Raw genomic sequence first — 20,940 nt, 5'->3', positions numbered from 1 at the left:
TCTGTGGATGTAACACATCTCCAGCATGAACTGATGTGCATAATTACAGCTTTCAGTTTCCTGTAGGAAAAGCCTTGTCATTTGTAATTGTACTATTGCAGAAAAACATAACTGATCTCTTGGAGAAAGCAATTTCAATATGTTGGTATATGCTGGTTCTTGCTCGTTTGCAGTCCTAACTTGCAGTTTTTTTTATCTGGTTTCCATGATTCATTGTAATGAAATGATAAAAGTGCAAACAGAACTATATTTTGTTACAAATTCACACTCCATTATTGTCAAATAGTATTAAGATATGGGAATTGTTTGGAGTGAATGAATAATTTGTTATTTAACTGAGGAGTTTGAGTAGTGCTTTTATGAAAAACAAAACAATTATTTTGAAGGGTTTAATTTGTCTTGTACTTTGTTATTTTTAAAAATAATATACTCTGACTTGTACAATAAAAACAGCACTAATAAGAATACTTTTCAAAACAACCAAATGCACTGCATTGTCATTAATAGTGAATGGAAATTATTCTGTAGAACTGTAATGTGAAGAAGCCTTGGGCTTATCTCTTGATAGTAGTTGATGCCTCTGGCAGTTCCATAAGAACTCTGTATGCTGTCTTGTCCATTGCCATGGGTGAGGTTTTGGGTACTGGCCAAAGTATACCATTAGTTGATGCAAGATGATTATTGCAGATTAATTGATAAGCAGTTGACCATAAATGTTTTATTAGATTAATTCCTGCTTAGAAATAAATTACATGTATTTATTTTTATATAATGCTTTTGTTCATTTTCCACTCCTGCATGTAGAAAAATACTGAGAGCATTTTGTACTTCTGATTAATTCTCACCCATTGTACAAAGTGGCAAACAGCCATTTTTTTCTGTTTATTTTGTCTGTATGCAATTACAAGCTGTTCACATCACATATGGACATTTTTAAAACTGGAATTATAGTAACTGTAAAATAATTTTATATTCACTTTTCAGGATCCACATGCTGAGGAATTTGAAGATAAAGAATGGACTTTCGTTATAGAAAATGTAAGTTTAGTGTTGTATTATTGTTACTTCACTGCTTTACAGGTTGGATTGTTAATGTTACGTATTTTCCAAACCAAGTAGCACTACCAGAAGGTAGACCCATTTTCTTTGCTCTTATAAATTAAACTTTTCTGGCACCTGATCCAGCTGATTTGTGACCAACCTCAAAGAATTGCACCATGAAATCAAATTGCATTTGTGTATATTTTTTAAAAAAGGGTGGTAGTGCTTTGGTTATTTTAGCAACTTGACCTATATGAATTCCTGGATTTTGACTAATTAAGTGATTGGGAAAGTCAAACAGAGGTGATGTGCTGCCTTATTAGAGAAAAGTCAATTAAATCTGTCAGTGCTCGCCACAGTCTGGAATATGGAGAAGCATTAACAGAGGCCTTGGAATATATTATATATTGTTGAAAAATATGTATTGGAATAGTTAAGGTCAAAATAAAAAAAAATGTTCGGGAAGTAAGAGTGAGATGAATATGTGATAAGGATGTCACTTGTTACTTAACAGTTTGTAATGTCAGAATTTCCTCGATATAAGAAAGGCTTACATTTTTATAGTGCTTTTCACTACTATTGGAACATATGCTATGAATTGCAGAAAGCTAGTATGCAGGTACAGCAGGTAATTAGTAAGGCAGATGGAATTTTAGCATTTATTGCTCAAGAAATAGAGTATAAAAGCAGGGAAGTGCTGCAATTGTACAAGGTATTGGTGAGACTGCATCTGGAATACTGTGTACAATTTTGATCCCAGTTACATTGGAGGCAATTCAGAGAAGGTTCACTTCATTAATTTCAGAAATGAAAGGCCTGTCATATGAAGAGAAATTGAACAGTTTAGACCTAACCCGCTAGAGTTGAGAAGAACAAGAGGAGATCTAATCTTGGAGTGCAGGTTCATAGCTCCTTGAAAGTGGAGTTGCAGGTAGATAGGATAGTGAAGAAGGCGTTTGGTATGCTTTCCTTTATTGGTCAGAGTATTGAGTACAGGTGTTGGGAGGTCATGTTGCATCTGTACAGGACATTGGTTCGGCCACTGTTGTAATATTGCGTGCAATTCTGGTCTCCTTCCGATTGGAAAGATGTTGTGAAATTTGAAAGGGTTCAGAAAATATTTACAAGGATTGCCAGGGTTGGAGGATTTGAGCTTTAGGGAGAGGCTGAACAGGCTGGGGCTGTTTTCCCTGGAGCATCGGAGGCTGAGGGGTGATCTTATAGAGGTTTACAAAATTATGAGGGGCATGGATAGGGTAAATAGACAAAGTCTTTTCCCTGGGATCGGGGAGTCCAGAACTAGAGGGCATAGGTTTAGGGTGAGAGGGGAAAGATATAAAAGAGACCTAAGGGGCAGCTTTTTCACACGGAGGGTGGTATGTGTATGGAATGAACTGCCAGAGGAAGTGGTGGAGGCTTGTACAATTGCAACGTTTAAGAGGCATTTGGATGGGTATATGAATAGGAAGGGTTTGGAAGGATATGGGCCGGGTGCTGGCAGGTAGTAATAGATTGGGTTGGGATATCTAGTCGGCATGGACGGGTTGGACCTAAGGGTCTGTTTCCATGCTGCACATCTTTATGCCTCTATGACTCTAAGATATATAAGATGCTAAAGTGGATTGACAAAGTTGATGTAAAGAGGGAGGCAGTCTAGAACAAGCTGTCATAATTTTAGGATAAGGAGTAGCAAATTTAAAGCAGAGATGGTAAGAAATTACTGCTGTTAAAGGATTGTGAATCTGTGGAATTCAGTACCCCAGAGTATAGTGGGATGCTGGGACATGGAATAAACTTCAGGAGAAGATAAGCCGATTTTTAATTAGTAATGGGTTAAAGGATTATTGGGATCAAGCATGACTGTGGAGTTGAGTCTGAGATCAGATCACCCCCCCTACAGTATCCCATCATCATCCATGTGCTTATCCAAGGATTGTTTAAATCTCCCTAATGTGGCTGAATTAACTACATTGGCAGGTAGGGCATTCCACGCCCTTACCACTCTGAGTAAAGAACCTGCCTCTGACATCTATCTTAAATCTATCACCCCTCAATTTGTAATTATGCCCCCTAGTACAAGCTGACATCATCAGCCTAGGAAAAAGACTTTCACTGTCTGCGCTATCTAATCCTCTGATCATCTTGTATGTCTCTATCAAATCCCCTCTTAGCCTTCTTCTTTCCAATGAGGACAGACCCAAGTCTGTCAGCCTTTCCTCATAAGATCTTCCCTCCAGACCAGGCAACATTCTGGTAAATCTCCTCTGCCCCTTTTCCAATGCTTCCACATCTTTCCTGTAATGGGGCGACCAGAACTGTACACAATGTTCCAAGTGTGGCTGCACTAGCATTTTGTATAGTTGCAGCATGACATTGCGGCTCCACAACTCAATCCTTCTACCTATGAAACCTAACACACCGTATGCCTTCTTAGCAGCACTATCAACCTGGGTGGCAACTTTCAGGAATCTATGTACATGGACATTCACACATTCACACTACTAAGAATTTTTCCATTGACCCAGTACTCTGTCTTCCTGTTACTCTTGCCAAAGTGAATCATCTCACATTTAGCTGCATTGAACTCCATTTGCCACCTCTCAGCCCAATCCTGCAGTTTATCCAAGCCCTCCTTAACCTGCAACATTCTTCCATACTGTCCACTACTCCACTGACTTTAGTGTCGTCTGCAAACTTACTAACCTATCCACCTATGCTTGCGTCTAAGTAATTTATAAAAATGACAAACAGCAGTGGTCCCAAAACAGATCCTTGTGGCACCCCAGTAGTATCCGGACTCCATGCTGAATATTTTCCATCAACCACCACTCGCTGCCTTCTTTCAGAAAGCCAATTTCTAATCCAAACTGCTAAATCACCCCCAATTCCATGCCTCTGCATTTTCTCCAATAGCCTACCATGTGGAACCTTATCAAAGGCTTTACTGAGGTCCATGTACACCACGTCAACTGCCCTACCCTCATCTACATGCTTGGTCACCTTCTCAAAACACTCAGAGGTTTGTGAGACACGACCTGCCTTTGATGAAACCATGTTGACTATCTGAAATCAAATTGTTGCTTGCTAGGTGATTATAAATCCTATGTCTTGTAATCCTTTCCAAAATCTTTCCTACAACAGATGTAAGGCTCACTGGTCTATAATTATCTGGGTCATCTCTGCTGCCCTTCTTGAACAAGAACAAAACATTTGCAATCCTCCAGTCCTCAGGTACTAAATCTGTAGACATTGACGACTCTAATATCAAAGCCAAAGGCTCTGCTAGCTCCTCCCTAGCTTCCTCAGGTAAATCTCATCCAGCCCAGGGGATTTGTCTACTTTCAGTCCTTCGAGAATTGATAACACCTGTTTGTAACTAACCTCGATCCTTTCTAGTCTAATGTCTCATATCTCATTCTTCTCCTCTACAATATTCTGCTTTTCCTGAGTGAAAATGGATGAGAAATGTTCGTTTAGCACTTCTCCAATCTCTACAGGGTCCACACTCAACTTCCCACTTCTGTTTTTGACTGGCCCTATTCTTACCTAATCATCCTTTTATTCCTCACATACCTATAGAAAGCTTTAGGATTTTCCTTTATTCTACCTGCTAAAAGCTGCTCATGTCCTCTCTTTGCTCTTCTTAACTCTCTCTTTAAATCCTTCCTACCTAATCTGTAACTCTCCATCGCTTCATCTGAATCCTCTTGTCTCATCAACACATAAGCCTCCTTCTTCCGCTTAACAAGAGATGCAATTTCTGTAGTAAACCACGGTTCCCTTACCTTATCACTTCCTCCCTGCCTGACAGGGACATAGCTATCAAGGACACACAATATCTGTTCCTTAAACCAGATCTACATTTTGATTGTCCCCATCCCCTGCTTTTTGATAACCCATACTCTGCATCCTAATTCTTGCTTAATTGCATTATAATTGCCCTTGTCCCATCAATAACTCTTGCGTCATCCCCATGGTGAATGTGAACAGGGACCCAGTGTAAGCATCACAGGCCTTGGAAACTTACGGGCAGACTGTAGGAACACCTGGTTTAAATGTTTGTGAACTTGTGCTGGCTCATGCTTCCAAGTGCTGTTGTCTTTTTCGTTGATAGTGGAATATGAATTCTGAACAGTAAAGGGTGAGACAGAGATGTGCAGAGATATTGATTGCAGTGCAAATATAATTTGGAATAACAATTTATATCCCACCTGGATTGAGTGGTTTCTGAGGCAGGATTTCTGGTGAGCCAATAGGGTAGTTCAGGAGGCTCGGTGGTTGGCACTGACACCTCACAGTGCCAGGGATCCAGGTTTGATTCTAGCCTTGGGTGACTGGAGTGGAGTTTGCACATTTTCCCCATTTCAAGAAAATGGATAAGGGGCAGCTTGGTAGCTCAGTGGTTAGCACTGCTACATCACAGTGTCAGGGACCTGGGCTCGATTCCAGCGGCTGTTTGTGTGGAGTTTGCATGTTCTCCGCCATCTGTGTGGGTTTCCTCCGGATGCTCCAGTTTCCTCTCTCAGTCCAAAGATGTGCAGGTTAGGATGGATAGGCCATGCTAAATTGCCAGTAGTGTCCAGGAATGTGTAGGCTAGATGGATTAGCCATAGGAAATGCAGGATTACAGGGATAAGGTTGGGAGATGAGTCTGCGTGGGGTGCTTTTTGGAGAGGTCAGAGTGGAATTGATAGGCTCAATGGCCTGCTTCCACACTGCAGGCATTCTATAATTTCTCGACACTCCACTGAATAGTTCTCTATATCTGAATCAGCTTCTATTGTAATGGCGATGTCAGAGAATAATAGAAGTTAATCTAATTTATGCTCGTAGTTAAACTACTGCAGAAGGACAGATTATGCAATCTGTCAGAAGATGCCAATACTATTATTACTTCGTTTTTTTTTCTCACCAATTTCAGTTCCCCTCAAAGGCATAGACTACCCTGCGCTTTTCAGGTAAATTATGGATTTGTTTATTTTAAAGCAGACTGGTGCTATGGTGTTATCATGTAGGTGCGTTCCACGTTAATTCTGACATCTTACACTTTTGGGGAAATTCAAAGTTAGCAAAGAGGTAATATATAGGTAGGGAGATTTGCTGGAGCTGCTCGGGAGGATTTAAATTGGTAAGGTGGGGGGTGGGGCCGGGAGGGAGGGTGGTGGTGACCCATGAAGATAGTGAGGAAACCAATCAGTTGGAGACTGGTACAGTTTGGAAAAGGAGCGAGTCGAACAGTCAGTGCAGGCAGGAACAGAGCAGAGAACAACGTAGGACTGATAAATTAAACTGCATTTATTTCAATGCAAGAGGCCCAACAGGGACGGCAGATGAACTCAGGGCACGGTCAAGAACATGGGACTGGGATATCTTAGCAATTACAGAGACATGGCTCAGGGATGGACAGGACTGGCAGCTTAATGTTCCAGGATACAAATGCTATAGGAAGGTTAGAAAGGGGGGCAAGAGAGGAACGGAAGTTGCGATTTTGATAACGGGTAACATAAACTTACATAAGGGGTAATATCCACCAGTCCCTAAGTGCACCACTCTTTGCATGAAAAAGTTGCCCCTTGGGTCCTTTTTAATTCTTTCCCCTCTCATCCTAGACTTATGCCCTCTAGTTCTGGACTCCTCCAATCCAGGGAAAAGACCTTGTCTATTTACCTTATCCATGCCTCTCATGATTTTATAAACCACCTATAAAGTCACACCTTAGCCTCTGATATTCCATGGAAAATAGCCCCGCCTATTCAGTCTCTTCCTAAAGCTCAAGCCCTCCTACCCTGGCAACATCCTTGTAAATCTTTTTTGAACCCTTTCAAGTTTCACAACATCCTTCCTTCCGCTGGGAAGGAGACCAGAATTGTACACAATATTCCAAAAGTGGCCTCACCAATGTCCTGTACAGCTACAACTCCTGTACTCAATGCTCTGACCAATAAAGGAAAGCATACCAAGCATTGCCTTCACTATCCTATATACCTATGACTCCACTTTCAAGGAACTATGAACCTGTACTCCAAGGGCTGTTTGTTCAGCAACACTCCCCAGGATCTTACTATTAAGTGTATAAGTTCTGCCCTGATTTGTGTTTCCAAAATACAGCACCTCACAGTTAAATTAAACTCTAGCTGCCATGCCTCAGCCCATTGGCCCATTTGATCAAGATCCTGTTGTACTCTGAGGTAACCTTGTTCGCTGTCCACTACACCTACAATTTTGGTGTTATCTGCAAATTTACTAACTATACCTCTTAAATGTTCACATCCAAATCGTTTATATAAATGATGAAAAGCAGTGGACCCTGCACCGATCCTTGTGGCACACCACTGATCACAGGCCCCCATTCTGAAAAACAACCCTCCACCACTACCCTCTGTCTTCTACCTTTGAGCCAATTCTGTATCCAAATGGCTAGTTCTCCCTGTATTCCATGAGATCTAACCTTGCTAATCAGTCTCCCATGAGGAACCTTGTCGAATGCCTTACTGATAGATCATGTCCACCGCTCTGCCTTCATCAGTCCTCTTTGTTACTTCTTCAAAAACTCAGTTAAGTTTGTGAGACATGATTTCCCACACATAAAACCATGTTGACTATCCTTAATCACTCCTTGCCTTTCCAAATACATGTAAATCCTGTCCCTCAGGATTCCCTCCAACAATTTGACCACCACCGATGTCAGGCTCACTGGTCTCTGGTTCCCTGGCTTTTCCTTACCACTTTTTCTTAAATCATGGCACATTTCTAGTCAACCTCCAGTCTTCTGGCACCTCACCTGTGACTATCGATGATACAAATATCTCAGCAAGGGGCCCAGCAATCATTTCGCTAGCTTCCCACGGAATTCTGAGATACACCTGATCAGGTCCTGGTGATTTATCCACCTTTTTTATGCGTTTTGAGACATCCAGCATCAGAATTGGCTGTAAAACACTTTGGATTGTCTGGAGGTTGAGCAAAGCACTATAGAAATCTATATTTATTGATTAAATGGGTGCAGATTCTTGTCATGATAATCTTATGCCACACTTGATTTTTTTTGAGAATGACAAGTTTTTTTTCTATATTTTGGAATTCATTAAGCCCTGTTCAGCCCAATCTGTCTATAATATGGACATTTTTTCAAGATGTCGCCATCTATTTCCTCATATTCTGTGACTTCCATATCCTTCTCCACAGTAATCTCTGATGCAAAATACTCGTTTAGTATCTCCCTCATCTCCTGCAATTCCACACTTCGGCTGCTAATCTTTGACGAGTCCTATTCTCTCCCTAGTTATCCTTTTGTTCTTATTGTATTTATAAAATACCTTTGGATTCTCCATAATTCTATATGCCAAAGCTATCTTATATCTCCCATTTGCCCCCCTGATTTCCCTCTTATGTATATTCCTACTGCCTTGTACTCTTCTAAGGATTCACTTGGTACCTGACATATGCTTCCTTGTTGTTCTTAACAAAAACCTTAATTTCTCTCATCATCTAGCATTCTCCACACCTACCAGCCTTTCCTTTCTCCTTAACAGGAATATACTGTCTCTGGACACTCGTTATCTCATTTTGAAGGCTTCCCATTTCCAGCCATCCCTTTACCTGCCAACATATACATGGATAATTTTTTTAAATGGGAACGTTACAGTGGCACCACTCCCATTCATATGCGACATTGACAAGATGAGTTTTATGGTTTTTTCCAGAGGCCAGAGCACAAATCTAGGCCAACCTCTAATGAATCTTTGAAATGAAATCTTAAATTAAGGCCAAGCCTCTGTGTTCAAAGACGTAAACATGGCAATAAATTTTGCAGAACATCAGGGGATTTATCCCCGATATCCTGATCAATATTTAGCCTGCAACCAACATCACAAAAAGAAGATTGTCTGTTCGCTACACTGGTCCTGTTTGTGAAAACTTGCATTGTGCAGATTGGCCATCATATTCCTTTCAATGTGTTAATGAGCACACTTCAGAATTGGCTGTAAAACACTTTGGATTGTCTGGAGGTTGAGCAAAGCACTATAGAAATCTATATTTATTGATTAAATGGGTGCAGATTCTTGTCATGATAATCTTATGCCACACTTGATTTTTTTTGAGAATGACAAGTTTTTTTTCTATATTTTGGAATTCATTAAGCCCTGTTCAGCCCAATCTGCCTATTTGATTTAGATTAATAAAGTAGTTTCTATCTTTGGATTTCCTTCATTTGAGTGAAGGAAGTATAAATGTGGAAGGAACTGTTACCACGGAGGGAGGGGGTTCATCTTGACTATGTACTTTTATAATGTTTCCAAAGTTTCTACTGCCGCACTGTGGTTTGATTATGCTATTGCAGAGCTTTTACAGTAAGATAAATCTGGTTAATGTGCTTGAAAAATAAAAACTCTTGCAGCTAACTGAAAAATGATTGTAAACAATCTTCTTATGAGATGAAGATATTGTTTTGGTGAAATAAAACATTGGGCTGCTACACTAACTTTGTAAAATCTGCTCCTCTGAAGACATGGATGATATAGTTCATTTATTAGTTGAAAATCAGGAAAGCCCATTCATAAAATTGATGTAGGTCAACGCTAATCAGCACCTACAGAATTACTGACTCTGTGTATCTCAATTATTACTTTAAAATGCTTTTCCTTGTCTTCCGCATTGCCTTGTTGTTCACTCCTGTTTCTATCTTCTCCGGCCCCATGTCAAAATACAGCTTCCAATGACCCACACTGGCTTTTGGGGTCTTGTTTACCCATGCTCTGAAACTCCTTGGTCCTTTTAGTTTGGTTTACTTTAAATGGGATGTGGGTGTTACATAGAACATAGAACATAGAAAAATACAGCGCAGTACAGGCCCTTTGGCCCTCGATGTTGCGCCGATCCAAGCCCACCTAACCTACACTAGCCCACTATCCTCCATATGCCTATCCAATGCCCGTTTAAATGCCCATAAAGAGGGAGAGTCCACCACTGCTACAGGCAGGGTATTCCATGAACTCACGACTCGCTGAGTAAAGAATCTACCCCTAACATCTGTCCTATACCTACCACCCCTTAATTTAAAGCTATGCCTACTCCTAATAGCTGACTCCATACATGGAAAAAGGTTCTCATGGTCAACCCTATCTAAACCCCTAATCATCTTGTACACCTCTATCAAATCACCCCTAAACCTTCTTTTCTCCAATGAAAACAGCCCCAAGTGCCTCAGCCTTTCCTCATACGATCTTCCTACCATACCAGGCAACATCTGCTCATCCACACTACCAAGTATCCGACCATTAGCCCAGTACCCCATCTTTTTGTTATTCTTCCCAAAGTGAATCACCTCACATTTAGCTACATTGAATTCCATTTGCCACCTTTCTGCCCAGCTCTGCAGCTTCTCTATATCCTTCTGTAACCTGCCACATGCTTCCTCACTGTCAGCAACTCCTCCGACTTTCGTATCATCCGTAAACTTGCTCACCCAACCTTCTAACCCCTCTTCCAGGTCATTTATAAAAATGACAAACAGCAATGGTCCCAAAACAGATCCTTGCGGAACACCGCTAGTAACTGCACTCCAAGATGAACCTTTACCATCAAGTACTACCCTCTGTCTTCTTCCAGCCAGCCAATTCCTAACCCCCAACTCACCCTCAATGCCATCTCTCCGTATTTTTTGCAGTAGAAGAAGCCGAACCCGCTCTGGCTCCAGACGCGCCATTACCTCCCTCTAACCTTTCACCACCCACTGCTCCACCAATCAGACAAAGCCAGCATTTGGTACCCATCTCTAATTACCCTTCAACCTCGTGACTTATTATGCCATTTTAGATGATACTTAAGAGTCATCCACATGCTATGCTATGGGTATAGAGTCATATGTAGGCCAAGCCATATAAGATTGGCAGATTTTATTCATGCACAGGATGTGGGCATTTTTATTTATTGCCATCCCTAATTACCCAGAGGGCAGTTAAGAGTCAACCACATTGCAGTGGGTCTTCAGTGACATGAAGGCCAGGCCAGCTAAGGATGGAACCTAGCTCTAAATTGAATATGCTTGGGGAGTTTGTGGTTTATATTGGTGTTTCTGATGCGGTTTATTGATGCTGTGCAGACTGAAGGGAACAGTACCCTACGTTTACCGGCGATGAAAGAAATGGAGTACACACTGACCAAAACAAATCTCTGTTTTAGGGCAATAGAAACTCTATAAGATTATATTTACAGTGTATACTCTCACAGTGTTCAGATCAGAATAATCATTTAAATTCAGTGTGCAACAAAAAGTGCATTAAACAGGTATTTGACATAATCATCATGAACAGTTCAGGAAGATATCCTATGAACGGACTTACAGATCATTTTTTGAGTTAGGAACAGGAGGAGGCCATACAGCTGCTTAGGGCCTATTCCACCGTTCAGTGAAATCGTGGATGGTATGTGGTTCAACTCCATATATCTGCCGTAAACTCATATCCTTTAATACTTTAACAAAAGGTTTATCTATCTTAGATTTAAAATTAACAAGTAGTATCATTTGCCATTTGTGGAAGATAGGGAGGCAGGACATACCACCAGCGCTTCACCAGAGACGCTCACTGATGATGTTACCTAATATGGTGATGAAACATCTGAAAGCAAATCTTCCAGCTCAGCGAGCAAACTTACAGACTTATCATCAACCTGAGCTACAAATCTCAAAAATAGTTCCAAATCGCTAACACCCTTTGTGTGTGCAAGTGCTTCCTATCACATGTCCTGAACAGTCTGGCCTAAATTTTAGACTCTGTCTCCTAGTTCTAGATACTACTGATGTGGTTAAAAGATGCAAATCCAGTGGACAAATGAACACATAAATGCAGACACACAGACACACAATACAGTAAGATAGACGCCACACGCATTTTCAGTTATGGACTTGTAGAAAGCAGATCTAAAGCCAGATAACAGTTTGGCAAAAAGACAAGGTAACCTGGATTCCCGAACTGGTACTTTAGAAGTGTTCAAATAAAGATTGTAAAGTAGGGAAATCCTGAGTGGGGTGGGAATTGAGTTAAGTCATCATTTTCAGATTGAGCCCTGGATCATCTTTCAATTGTCACTGATATCAATATTTTGAATGAGAAATGTTTGGCTGTTTTCATAAAGGTAGGTAAGTCAGGCTCTGCCAATCTCATGACAAAATTCAATTATTATTTGCCATATGACTCAATAACTCTAAATGGCTAGAACACCTTTGGTTTATGTTACCAGTTGGCAACTAGGGGGCAGCATTTATTTATTGTACAGTGTAATTACAGGATTCAGAATTAAGTGACTCTGGAAGACCAAAACCAACAGGTCAGCTGGATTATTGGGTGGCTGCTCAATGAGATGAACTGAATGCAGCAGTGAGACTATGCTTTCTTGAGCCTGCATCGAAGAATAAATGGAAAACAGTAAGAAAAAGTTGTTATGCCATGGGGAAATGATGAAATGCAAGATCCATGCGCACAATCTCTGGCTGAACCTCAGACATGTTAATCCCTAGATAGAATTATTTGAGCTGTAGATTGTATTTTATCTTAGCAATGGCAGACAATTCAACAATGCCTATTGGAGCCTGATATTGCTTACTGGAGCTTATGATAGATTGAATAAAAATGCTGCAAGAAGAATTTGGTGATTATTTGAAAATAGCTAGAAAGCTGGGCTTTGAAAATTTGTCACTTTGCTTCCTACAAAAATTGGCTGTGATTGCTTATTATGGAACTGCCAAAACATGCTAACATTTGAGGTAATTAGGTTCTAAACTGTCAACTGCTTTTGATTATTCTAACATTCCTATCAGCAGAAAGACTCAATGTTTTAAATTGGATGGGGAGACTTTAAATACTTTTAAATGTTGTGTTTATAATGGAAATTAATTTTTACAAATTGTAATTAGTTTACTTGTCATTACTAAGTACATATCAGTCAGATTTCTTATAATTATTTGTATGCTGTGTGCACCATGACCGTTGAGTTTCCAACATTAGGATTTATGATTATAAATGGTATTAACCGGTTTGCTGGACCAGAAGTATCTGTATGGTCTAGAAGTGTCAGCGTTTGTTGTTTTTTCTGGAGTCAAGCATCACTAAGTGTCTGCCTTGCATATAATGTTCCCAGATGTTTAAGTGTACAAAGTGTTGGAGTGGCAGGAGGGAACAACAGCTGGAAGACGTTCTCATTTGCTGCCCAGGATACTGAAGCCAATTGTAAAGTCCTGTTTCCCCAGTGATTGAGATCAGATAACTTGACAGCCTAAGAACCTTTTAATCTGTCTGGTAGCAGCACTGTGTAACACAATGGAGTCATCAGTGAAGCTTTGTCTAATAATCAAGGATCTTGGCATTCAACTTTTCAGATAGTGTACTTGGCAAGTGGCAAACTGCTGTTTTTAGATCAGATTTCAGTGCTTAAAAGCTTTTTTTAACAAGTCACTCTCTCAACAATTAGCCAGTGACAAAAACTTTCTCTTGTATTCCTGTAGGTGTGGGAAACATGAGAAGCAACTGGTATGAGTCAAACACAAATTTTGTGCAGTTTTATAAAAACTGCATATTATTTAATTTAGTGGTTAATAAATGTTTGGACTATGAATTATGCAGTCAAATATTGTATGAAACGTTTTCTTGAAAAGAAAATTGACAACCACCTGATGAAGGAGCAGCGCTCAGAAAGCTAGTGCTTTCAAATAAACCTGTTGGATTATAACCTTGTGTTGTATGATTTTTAACTTTGTAGCCCAGTTCAACACCAGCATCTCCAAATCATCTTTTAGTGTTAGTTTCGGTAGAATGATCATGTTAGTTTTGGTTCCTCCATGTGTAAATCCCAGACCTTTTTTAAAGTTACATTCTCAAGATGGATTTTACCAATAGGTGCCATCTCAGCTCAGATAATGCATTGAAGGTGTGAAGTTAAAGTCTGTCTGTGTCCCAATGTTAGATCAGACCGATTCTATTTCTAAAATGGGATTTACAGAATTTTATGTGGATTTATGGAGTTTTTGAGCAAAATAAAATGTAATTCTGTAAGTACAAATTCACCACACAAATTTGTATGTGAGAGTGTGTAATGGAGTATTAGTCTGTGAGGGGGTGTATGTGTGAGTGTATGAGAGAGGATCTGTGTGGGCCTGTGGGTCTGTAGGAATGTCTGTGTGAGAGAGTGTGTGGTGCAGTGGGGTCACCTGTAGTGTGACATGAACCCAAGGTCCAGGTTGAGGCCGTCCCATGGGTACAGAGGCTATCAGCCTCTGTTTGGCCACTTTGCATTGTTGCCTGTCCTCAAGACTGCCTTTAATGTGAAGTTATATTTTGGAGCAAAGGAAACGAAAGGGAGATTTGATAGAAGTATTGAACGTTGTGTTTATAAGTGGAAGCTGAGAAAGCTTTCCATTAGTACAAGGACTAGAGGACATTGATTTAAAATAGAGGACATGAGTTGCAGGGGGAATATGAGAAAGAATCCTTGCACATGGAAGTGATTTGGAACACACTTTTCACCAGGATGGAAGCTGAAACCATGATTGATTTCAAAAGGAAATTGGATGAGCACAAGAACATAATAAACTTGCAGCGCTGTTCAGACAGAGTGGGAAGTGGGATTGACTGGATCACTCTGTATTGCACTCAGATAACAGTCCAGATTATGTGCCCACCTGAAACTTTCAGACTTGGGTGGAAATGTCCCTGACCCAAATCGATATCCATGAGAAGCTTCTTACCCGTCTCAGCATTGACAGTATTTTCTGTCATGGCTCTGCTTATGAGTAGTTGTTTAGCCTAAAAATTAGAAATTAGTTTCACATTTTCTTATCCTACTTTCTTCATTGTGTATACGTGTCAGTATGTTATAGTTTTGGCTAAGGCCAGCGATCATATCCTATAATCCTGAAGCTTTGAGTTCTTTGTCTTATTTTGCTGGTACTAGTCAGGTGTTGATACTCTCAATGATCTTGTGTCACCTCCAAGTAGGAGAATATGTCTCTGAAGTAGATTGTTCTTCTTTGGGCTTTGTGTTTGCCTGTTTCTGAAATCATTGCATCGATGAGAAATTATTTTGTGTCCCTGGTGAGACTGTTTTAAGGATAATTAATTGACAATCAATTTACTGCAGTATGGTTATGAGTCAATAGTTTATGATGATAAACATCATTCACAAATCACATGGTATTATGGTTTCCTGCCTGTTCTTTTATGTAACCGAGGTAATGAAAACTGGCACCTGAACACTAATTATCAACTTATTGTAAATTATTTTTCCAATTTTATATTGTGCTGAGAGCTTGAATGCACTGACAGATGTTTAGCCACAATAGTTGTTTACGTATGTCTTTTTATTTTCCTGACACATGGTACACTTATATAGCGAAAGGGAGAAAGCCATTTTACGTGGCTCAGCAGTCAGATTTTCTTCTGATTTGTAATCTTTAGGATGCAAATGTTTGTTTCATTCCAAGCAACATAATCCATTGTAATGAAAAATTAAAGATCCTATGGTCTGTGAGCCTTGTACTTGATTCCATTGAACTGGAATACAAATTTCTCAGCTACCGGTCCTATATAGTACAGGGGAATCGGTTAGTGCTCACCTTATTTCATTGAATTTACCTATACCTAGATTTGAACCTGTGAGCCTCTATGAGGGCAATGTTATTATAAGGTATGCTGACAATGCTATTCTTTTGGATATGTGCACAGTTAATACAGTTTCAGATTTGCACAGTATTCATCATAAACTGCTCATGTTAAAGACTGTGGGATATAGAAACTATGTTAGATTCTTTGTAAAATTCTGACCAATTCTTGAAGTAGTCATCAAAGCTGGGCAACTGGTACTGTGCAAGATGCAAGACATTATGTGTTACTCTCGTCTGTATCCACTTAAAGATATCATCCTGATGTCATGCTCTTCATTTACCATCCTAACCATGGAATTTACTTTGCTGCTGGCAAAGCCAGGTGGTTTTAATATACATGGAGAATGACATCCTGATATCAGAAATGAGCATAATCACTTGCCAAATTCTACCTTGCACATCTTGTAAAGCCACGAGGTGGTGGTAGAGAGTTGTTGTTCGTACTGAAGTTAAAAATCACGCAACACCAGGTTATAGTCCAACAGGTTTAATTGGCAGCACTAGCTTTCGGAGCACCGCTCCATCAGGTGGTTGTGGAGAATAAAATTGTAAGACACAGAATTTATAGCATAAGTTTACAATGTGATGTAACTGAAATTATATATTGAAAAAGACCTGGATTGTTTGTTAAGTGTCTCATCTTTTAGAATGATCATGTCAATTTCAGTTCTTTCATATGTAAATCGCAAAACGTTTTTTAAAAGTTACATTCTCAAGTGAACTTTAACAATTGGTGTAATGTCGGCCCAGAAAATGTATTGAAAGCGTGAGTTTCCCTGTGTGAGGCTGTCTGTGCCGCAATGTTCAGACTGATTCTAATCTAAAAACGTATTTACAGAATCTTACATGGATTCATGCAGTTTTTGAGCAAAATAAAATGTATTTCTGCAAGTACAAATTCACCTCACAAACTTATATGTGTGCATGTGGATCCAACACTAGCATCTCCAAATCATTCATGCTGTGGCCAGTGCTGGGTCCACTTTTGTTAATCATTTATATAAATAATTAGCTGAGAATATAGGAGGCATGGTTAGTAAGTTTGTGGATGACACCACAATTGGTGGTGTCGTGGACAGTGAAGAAAGTTATCTAAGAGTACAACACAATCATGATTAATTGGGCCAGTGGGCTGAGGAATGGCAGATAAGAGTTTAATTCAGATAAATGCGAGGTGTTGTATTTTGGTAAGACATCCAAGGCAGGACTTGCACAGTTAATGGTAGGGCCCTGGGGAGTGTCGTCGAAAAGAGAGACCTAGAGATACACGTACATAGTTCCTTGAAAATTCTATGACAGAGAGACTTGATAGTGGAAAAAGGCATTTGGCGTTCTTGCCTTCATCAATCACAACATTGAGTACAGCAGTTGGGATGTCATGTTACAGTTGTTCATAACATTGGTAAGGCCATATTTGAAGTACTGCATACAATTCTGGTCACCCTGCTTTGGAAGCATGTTTTTAATCTGGAAAGGTGCACAAAGATATACAAGGATGTTACAGAGACTGGACCGTTTGAGTGATAAGAAGAGGCTGGATAGGTTGGGACTATTTTCCCTGGATCTTAGAGGGCTGATGGGTAACCTTACAGAGGTTTATAAAGTCATGAGGGACATAGATAAGGTGAATAACCAAGGTCTTTTCCCCAGGGTAGGGGTGTCCAAAACTAGACAACATAGGTTTAAGGTGAGAAGGAAAGGGACCTGAGGCACAACTTTTTCTCTGAGGGTGGTGCATATATATGGAATGAACTGCCAGAGGAAGTGGTAGAGGAGGGCACAATTATAATATTTAAAAGATATTTGGACAAGTACATGCATAGGAAAGGTTTATGGGGATATGGGCCTAGTGCAGGCAAATGGGATTATTTCACTTTAGGACACCTGGTCACTATGGAGGGGTAGGGCTGAAGAGCCTATTTCTGTGCTGTATGACATCATGACTCTGAGACTGTGCCATAACTGCATTAGTTTTGCTTTTGCTTTGCTTTGACAAGCTAAAAGATTCTTTGCTCCTAACATAGTGTTAAATCGAGTCTTGTTCTTTTTGTAGTTTGTAAATTAGGTAAGATGGTCACTTCCAGTTTGCAGCTTTAATTATTTAGGATTATCAACAGAGTTCAAGTATTTTCTCTTCATACTTGAATCCACAATCTTAATGGTAAAATGAAACAAAGAACTAGGGATTTCGGAAATCTGAAAAATAGAAATTGCTAGAGAAGCTCAGCAGGTCTAGCAGCATCTGTGGAGAGATAGCAGAGTCCATTTAGAATCATAATGGTAAATCTTGAGATATTAGTACTCATTAGTACTAGTTAAAAGAACGTTGTCAACTTTTACCTCCTTTAGCACATTGACACAAATAAAATTGCTATCTACCTGATTACCAGCACTGTACTTGGAGATCTTTCAAATGGCCTGGTTAAAGTTCCACCCAATCTCCCTGAAGTAATTTAAAGATAGTCTCTGCTTGGCACTGCTGCATCATTTGGATCTGTACTTTCACAACCTTGGAGCTCCAGCTTGGAAGTGGAACTGGATCTTGTACAGAAATACAGATTCAGGAAGGGAAAGCAGCAGGACCAGGTATTGCTCAGCATTCTTCTGTATCTGAGCTGAGTTGCTGTAGGTTCAAACTCCACTACAGAAAACTTGAGTACAGAGGATTAATTTCCTGCTGTAGTATACAAGAGTAAAGGTGCTGCGTAATCTGTCAGTTGTCTGAGGCCCTCATCTGCTCTCTTGGATGGTGCTGTTTTGAAGTAAAGTGGAATTACAGTGGTATTCTGATAAATGTGTACCTCAATTAACGTCGCTTAAAACAGACACAGACAATCCTTTTGAAAGTTGTGGTTACACGCATACAAATCGTGACTTTAATGTGAAACCAACTTTAAACAAATCACATTTCCCATTAAAAGCAATGTAAAAGCTGTAGTTAGGTTCTGAAGGATCCTCCTAATCAGAAGAAAAATCATTCAAATGTTGCATCCTGTAAGAAATACTTCACATTCCTTAATTCTTACATAGTTAAATGAAATAACTTTCAAAATAATCTAAATTTAGACATATAAAAGAAAAATGTGCCTTTCTACTTTTAGTGCCTTCTTTGTCGTGGGTCTTGTTTTCTCAACCTACTGCTCTGTGACCCACTTGGTCACTGCTGATCCTTTCCCTTCCCTACTCTCTGATGTGCAGCACTTTCGCACTCCCCAACCCATCTTCTTGCTGCTTCTGAACCCACTGAAGAAGCCAGCTGAATGGGATCAACTATGCTACTTTGCAGACAGTTGGTATTTTTTGGGACACTGTCCCTTAGAAAAGAGAAGGCTGTGAACGAGATTTGACAGAGGTGCTCAACGTCACGGACCTGGACAGAACAAATTGAGAGAAATTATTCCCAATTGTTAAAGGATCATGATTGATGAAAGTAAGCATTGCTTTCTTTATCACCTTATCCACTTGTGTTGCCACTTTTAGGGAGCTGTGGACTTGCACCCCAACATCCCTCTGTACGTCAATGTATACTTTCCTCTTGCATTTGACCTCCCTAAATCCTGTATATCCCTGCTTAACAATACAAATAACTTCAGAAATAAGGCAGAGATGCGATTTGAGTAAACAGGCATTAAGCATGACCAGTGAGTGTTAAAAAAACTCCATGTTTTGGACTGATACCAAAAGCCACTGTAATGTCGAGTTTAAAATGACCTTGTGACTTGAAAGAGTTTCATAGAGTGGGTTTCAAAGTTTGGGGTAGTTAATTTATTCGTGAAACACTGCAATTTAAGCACTATAAATGATGGGAAAAGCTGAAATAGTCAATTGATAATCAATTTGATAAAGCTGACTTATATGCATGACTTGATTTTATTAACATATTAAATATTTGCTACAAAATGTTTTGTGTTGCTGAGTAAAACTTGTCTTCAGCTTCTTCTAAGTACACAATATTGAAGACGATCTTTGACCACTGTATGCAAATTGTATTAAATTTTCAGGATACTGAGTAAAGTTATTCATCTGAATCCAGTGTTATGTTCTAATTTTATTAAAATGTAGATTGCAATAGGCTACTATCTTGGCAACATCTACAAATTAAAATTCTCCAGGTGTTAGTATTAAATAAATTAGACACATTGAGAACTGTGATCTTTTTGTCTGTGCAATTGCTAGAGTTGATGTATGCAGCCCACTCTTTCCGCTAGCTTTGTGACCTTGATGGTTATTGAAGAATAGGGCTAGTGGGATAGTCTGCTGGGCTGGAACATTTAAATTTCTATTTAGTCTGAACTGGCAGCGTGAATATACGTTCTTTTAATCTTGCAAAGAGATATGTTACATTCTGCCTTAATTTGAACTGGTATTTGAAGTGGAAATATTGTATTTTTTAAAAAACACCTTATGAAGATTTTAATTACTATCTAACCAGTCGCTATTAAGGTGAGTTCAAATGATGCAGCCACTAAACTAAAATTGAGTGATAAACTAATGCTTCAATTTTCAAGGTTCTTCTGAATGTCTGATATTTCATGTACTTATTAATGAAACTATGAGAGTCATACAATGCAATCATACAATTCTTACAGTGTGGAAACAGGCCATTTGGTCCAACAAGACCACACTGAACCTCTGAAGAGTATCCCACCCAGATCCATTTCCCTACCCTATTACTCTACATTTCCCCTGACTAATGCCCCTAACCTACACATCCCTGTGCACTGTGGACAATTTAGCATGGCCAATTCACCTGACCTGCACATTTTGGATTGTGGGAGGAAGCCCATGCAGACATGGGGAGAATGTGCAAACTCCACACAGACAGTTGCCCAAGGCAGGAATCGAACCCGGGATGAGCACAAAGTCATGGCGGATTTCTCTGGGGCAGTACAGAAGAAGCTGCACTGATCGCATTGTCGTCACTTTCAGGCATTAAACCTAATCCCTCTGTCCAAAACCCTCGACACTGCCCTTCCAGCAGGGTGGGAACCTGAGCTGTATATCGGAGGTGAGTTGATGCAGATGAGGCAATAGCAAGAGGTAGACCAGCTAGTGGGAAGGATTTTCCTGGGAAGGAACCAAGGGATCAGTTAAAGTGTGTTTGCTTTAACGCAAGGAGTATCAGGAATAAAAGTGATGAACTTAGAGCATGGATCAGTACCTGGTGCTATAATGTTGTGGCCATAACAGAGACATGGGTTTCTCAGGGGCAGGAATGGTTGCTGGATGTTCCAGGGTTTAGA

At 39.8% G+C, this 20,940-nt stretch overlaps 1 protein-coding gene across 4 annotated transcripts in view; it reads left to right on the top strand.

Moving 5' to 3' along the window:
* Positions 1-20,940, top strand: part of ehbp1 (EH domain binding protein 1) — a 386,143-nt gene that overhangs the window by 47,766 nt on the left and 317,437 nt on the right. For all 4 annotated transcript variants that reach the window (XM_043696731.1, XM_043696730.1, XM_043696729.1 and 1 more), the window contains exon 4: positions 985-1,038. In XM_043696731.1, the coding sequence (XP_043552666.1) occupies positions 985-1,038 (54 nt within the window). The remainder of the gene's footprint in view (positions 1-984; positions 1,039-20,940) is intronic.

The sequence above is a fragment of the Chiloscyllium plagiosum genome, chromosome 9 (genome assembly GCF_004010195.1).
Source record: "Chiloscyllium plagiosum isolate BGI_BamShark_2017 chromosome 9, ASM401019v2, whole genome shotgun sequence".
Classification (NCBI taxonomy): Eukaryota; Metazoa; Chordata; class Chondrichthyes; order Orectolobiformes; family Hemiscylliidae; genus Chiloscyllium; species Chiloscyllium plagiosum.
Note: the sequence above shows the minus strand (reverse complement) of the source record. Positions and strands in the feature narration are given on the sequence as shown.